This window comes from Pteropus vampyrus, unplaced genomic scaffold (assembly GCF_000151845.1).
Source record: "Pteropus vampyrus isolate Shadow unplaced genomic scaffold, Pvam_2.0 Scaffold615, whole genome shotgun sequence".
Taxonomy (NCBI): Eukaryota; Metazoa; Chordata; class Mammalia; order Chiroptera; family Pteropodidae; genus Pteropus; species Pteropus vampyrus.
The window spans coordinates 91,758-96,498 of NW_011889396.1; the positions used below are offsets into that span (position 1 = coordinate 91,758).

Consider the following 4,741-nt stretch of genomic DNA (forward strand, 5'->3'; position numbering starts at 1 on the left):
TATTTGAAGTACCTAATACTGACAGGAACCCCGACCCGGCCGTCTGACTATTGAGTGTTCTGTAATCTTCTTCCAAGACTGGAATGAACTGAGAGTGTCTTTAAAGCATCTTCAACGGTCACAAAAGAATCTACTGAGAAAGTCTTGGAGCGTTCGAGGCCTTTTTAAACGACAACCATCAACGACAGCGTCCGAGTTCTGTACTCCTACTGAGGCCGCAGCAGCTGGCCGGTCGGGGGCCACCGGCCTGTTCCCGAAGTCTGCGTGCCCCGCTGAGCCAGCCAGGTGAGCGAGGCCGAGAGGGCCAGGATGAGGGACGGGCCCAGGCGTGCGCCCGCCCTCCCGCCCCGACCCGGCACCACAGGCCGCTCCGTCCTCCGCCTCCGGCCACCCGCTTGCCTCGGCCTGGCTTTCACAGGCCACTCCAAGGCCTGGTCCTTCTGGTGTTCTGATCCCACTGGCACCCACTGAACTCCACCCCGAGGAAATAACTAGCGGCTGGGAGAGCTCGTCGGATCCCCTCCGCCCGGCTTGCCGTCCGCCTCGCCCGGGGCGCAGCCAGCTCTGCTGCACGGTCGCAGGTGTCCCCTCTGACGTGCAGGCCGCAGGTCATCTCTGTGCCACACACCCATCCCGGGGATTTTTCTGTCTTTGTTTTGTTCTTGGCGGTGGATGTGACAGGCGCACATGCGCGAGGTTAGAGAGTCCCCCCGAGACAGTATTTCCTTCTGTCCCCTCCCTTCCGGCATCTGTTTTTTCGAATCATGAACGTGGTCACTTCCTCTTCTCTACATAATGTCATCATGCCCACCCCAGAGATCTCACAGGACAGGCAAACGCGTCTCCGTCCTTCCCATGGAAAGCCTGTCCCAGGCCAGCGCCGACCGTGCCGGCCGCTCGCCGCCTGGCCTTCCACGCCGAGAGCAGGCAGCTTGCCCCGGCCGCCGGCTTCTCCTGTGCCTCCCTGCGTCAGCCTCGACCCGACACCCCGTCCACTGCCACGCCTCCTCCGTGAAGCCCTCCCGTCGAGGCTGCCTCCTCTGACCCTCACTGAGTGTCCTCACAGGCTGACATTTGTTCACGGGTCGATCTGTGCGTTTGTCCTAGTACTACCCAGAGACTCCACGGCCCGCCCAGGGCAGGGACAGAGCCACCAGGGTCTCATCAGACACCTAAGGGAATGGGCTTGAATGTGACTCAGGTCCTCTAGGGTTTGTGTCCTTTTTCATTATCACTGGCGTACTTACTACTGCCTACGTCAGACAAAGAAAGTACCTTAAAGGTTGACATAAGATAAAGGGAGAAAATGTGTCAGCGGGTCTGGTGGGTGACAGGGGAGGAAAGGGCCGGACAAGGTGGGACTCACGGCCGGCGACAGTGGACGTGCAGCCGCCCGTGGGAGACGAGCCCGGACGCTAGAGCAGGGTCAGGAGGCAGGGGCTGCCGGTTCCGCCTGGTTCCTGCTGGTACCGGTCCCAGAGGAGGCGGCTGTCCTGGGGGGACACAGTGTTCTCTCCCGCAAGGAGGAGGCGCTCACCTCGATCGGTGGCCCTCAGTGACTGCTATGCTTTAGAATCACGGGGACCAGCGCTCAGGTGCGGGACCCGGGTCCTCTCCGCAGGTCCGGGCTCTGGGGCGGGGACGGGGTGTGGGGGGCGGGGGGCTAACCACATCTGCAGGCACCCCAGTGTGAGCCAACACCGGGCTCGCCGGACCTGGCCTGTGTTGGAGCCGGGTGAGGCTACGGGCGGAATTAACGTCTGTTGAGTGACTAAGTAATTAGCAAACTGCTTCAGCTCTCGTTATCATACCCAACCTGTACCTGTTTAAATTTGTACTCGAGAAGTCACTTTAAGGCCTACATCAGGTAAGATGTCATATTCATCGATGGAAACTCGTTTTAGGGTAGTTACCTGTTCTTCCGGTGCCTTCTCGTTGGGGGAGCTTTTCACCGATGGAACCTAAAAGGGGAAAAAAGAATGAAATTACTTTGGGTCTCAACCGGTCGTCAGTAATCGTTACGCGAATATTTTATTCCATTCTGATCAATTCGCGGCGCTTGGTCACTTTCTAGTGACATTACACAAGCCGTCTGGGGCCCGAGGGGGCATGGCCATCCGCGCTCAGGCTCCGCTGCTGGATGTGCAGCGACCCCCTAACGCACGACCCGTCGGAAAAGTGTCAGAAGCACCTTCTCAGCACGCACGCCGTGCTGGGGTTGTAAGACGAATCAGATTAAAAAATGTTTCGTTCTTTTTTAAATAATAAAAAATTATACAATCAAAGGTAAATAAAAATCCGGTTTCAGCTGGATGCTGATTTATAGAAAAGGCAGCCGAGGAGAGAATGGGAAACACACTAAGGCTGACCGAGTAACTCGTGGCAAAATTTCGTAGCATTTACACTAAAAAGGTTTATATTACAAATACGAAGTGTGTTCTTCCTTCTCCATTACACTGAAACTGCTAAAGGCACCCATACTTCTCCTCACCATCATTACAAATACTCAAAGAAATATGAAAAAACACATCTGTTCACAACGACTTTGCAGTGTATCTGCCTGTTGCGTTCAGAACGCCCCGTCCAGGGTCAGACGCTGGGTCGCGCTTCTTGGCAAGGCTTCTCATGAAATAGACCTTGAAACTCATCGTTTGCTCAGTTTTGAGCATGACACTGGAAACAGAGCGACGCCTGTCCTGAAGAGAGAAACTTCGTGACACCTCGAGACCATCTGCCCACTTGGCGGCGCCGCACTGGGAGCCGCGTGAGCCGTCCGTCCCTTGCGGAGAAGACTCTCAGAGGAGAGGGGGGGAAGAGGGACTTGCTGGCCACCCCCGCTGCCCAGGGCTGGGGCTTCTCACACCCTCCTCCCGCCGCGGTGACCTAGCGGGAGGCGACCCAGGAGCCGGAGCTGGGCGGAGACGCGCCCTTGCCTCCCGCCTCCTCGGCCTGCCCGCGAAATGCGGGGAGGACGCGCCTCGGAACCGCAGCTCGCCAGCGGACGGGGGGACCACGGCCCCCCGCTCTGCCTCTTGGCTGCACGTTCCAGGCGCTCGGTGAGGCCGCGCCGGTTGCCCCCAGCTGCTGCTGCTCCCGCCGGATGGAATGTTCCGTGGCCTTCGGGAGTCAAAGCGCAGGACTCGATCCTGGTCCGCGCCTCCCCTCCCGTGTGGCCCCTCACAAAGCGCTCGGGATCCCACGTTCCTTGTTTCGGCCCCTGAACCACCTCTTTACACATCCAGACTTCTTAAGAGCTTAAGATTCTTAGTCATCGGTTTATTTTTATCACGTGTTTCTGCAATGAGTCAAAAAAAATGTTTTTCACTTCTAGCTGGGGATTGTGAGAGTCTGGTAATATTTCTGAACAGAACTACATAGGTTTTAATATTCCGAGCTAAATGTAAATGCCCTAAACAACAATCGGCTGCCCCACGAGAGCTGCTGGACCAAACGGACACTATATTTGTGGTCTGAGGACCGAAGAGCCCGAACTGCCAGTTCACCATTTGATTAGAAGCTGAGAGCCAGAGAAAGCCTTGAGAAATTTCCTTTTCTCTCTGAATCAACCAAACTTCCGGCTTGCTCACCAGCCCCCTCCACTCAACCAGCACTTACTCGAATAAATCCACACAAAAAATCACTCCATCTTCTTCTTCATATGTAAGAAATAACCATAAACCGGATCCACGCGTCCCTGGAGAGCTAGGTCCGTGAGCGGTCCCTCCAGCTGCCTCTGAACAAGGAGACGCCCCCAGACTTCCTGCCCGGCCTCCTGCAGCACCCCGTCCCCAGGGATGTGGGCCGGCCGGACCTCGCTCTGCTCGTGGAAAGCCATGATGAGGTGGGATCCGGGGACCCGGAGCGGAAAGACAACGCGTCGTCTTTCATGACTTTTTTCTGGAGATAACGATTTGCTGAAGCCCCGCTTCCCGGCAGGAGTTTGGATCAGGATTCTGGGACGTCAGTGTGGAAAGGCGGCCCGGAAATCGGGGGTCGGGGGACAGCAAAGAGCTGTGTGAACTCGGGCTGGCGGGCTGCACCCCAGGACCCGAGCTCTGCCCTCAGACCCGACTTCAAAGGCCGCCGAGTCCCTGCACGAGGGAGATCCGGGTCCGTTTCACGCCGCTTTACAAGGGTGGCCTTGTCAGCACTAGGGGCAGAGGGAGGAGGCCGCAGAAGCGCATGTGAGGACCCCTGTGGTTTAGGGAGGAGTGACAAGCTCAGGCGGTGGCTCCGAGCGCTTGGTGCCCATCCGGCGCCCCTGGGCCCGCGGGAGGGCGCGAGGCTCGGCCAGCACTCGGCGCCCTGCGGCAGCCCCTTCGCAAGGTCTAAATGCGCTCGGCGCACGTGAGGACAGGGAGGCCCACGCCTGCCAGAGGACGGCGACAGGGCCGAGGGGGTCGCGGGAGGTCACCCTGCACCCAGAGCCCGCGGCCCCTCGGCGGGAGCCCGGCCAGGGCTTCCTCCGTCCGGAAGCCTCACGGCCAACGTCACGAAGGCAGAGGGAGGGCAGGGACGGGGAAGGCAGGATGGGGACGCAGAGGCTGCGCTTCCGTGACTTCCGGGCCCGCGTTCCTTTGCTGTGACCACGTGTCCCCACGTGGGCACAGGCGCTGGGAGCAGAGGTCCCACCAGCCCTGCACATGCATATCGGTCCCTCGTCCCTCGGGGCCGTCATCCGTGCTGGCTCTGTCCAGGCCTTTCCCAGGAGCCACCCGGCTGCCTCCAGCCCCCTGCTCCG

The 4,741-nt window shown here is 58.9% G+C and overlaps 1 protein-coding gene across 1 annotated transcript in view; it reads right to left on the reverse strand.

The window, feature by feature from the left end:
• The window catches only part of LOC105308686 (SPARC-related modular calcium-binding protein 2), a 117,921-nt gene that overhangs the window by 47,326 nt on the left and 65,854 nt on the right, over nucleotides 1-4,741 (reverse strand). The window contains exons 5-6 of the mRNA XM_011384672.2: nucleotides 1,914-1,961; nucleotides 1,367-1,460 (exon numbers count right to left, since the gene is read on the reverse strand). Coding sequence (XP_011382974.1) covers nucleotides 1,367-1,460; nucleotides 1,914-1,961 — 142 coding nt within the window. The remainder of the gene's footprint in view (nucleotides 1-1,366; nucleotides 1,461-1,913; nucleotides 1,962-4,741) is intronic.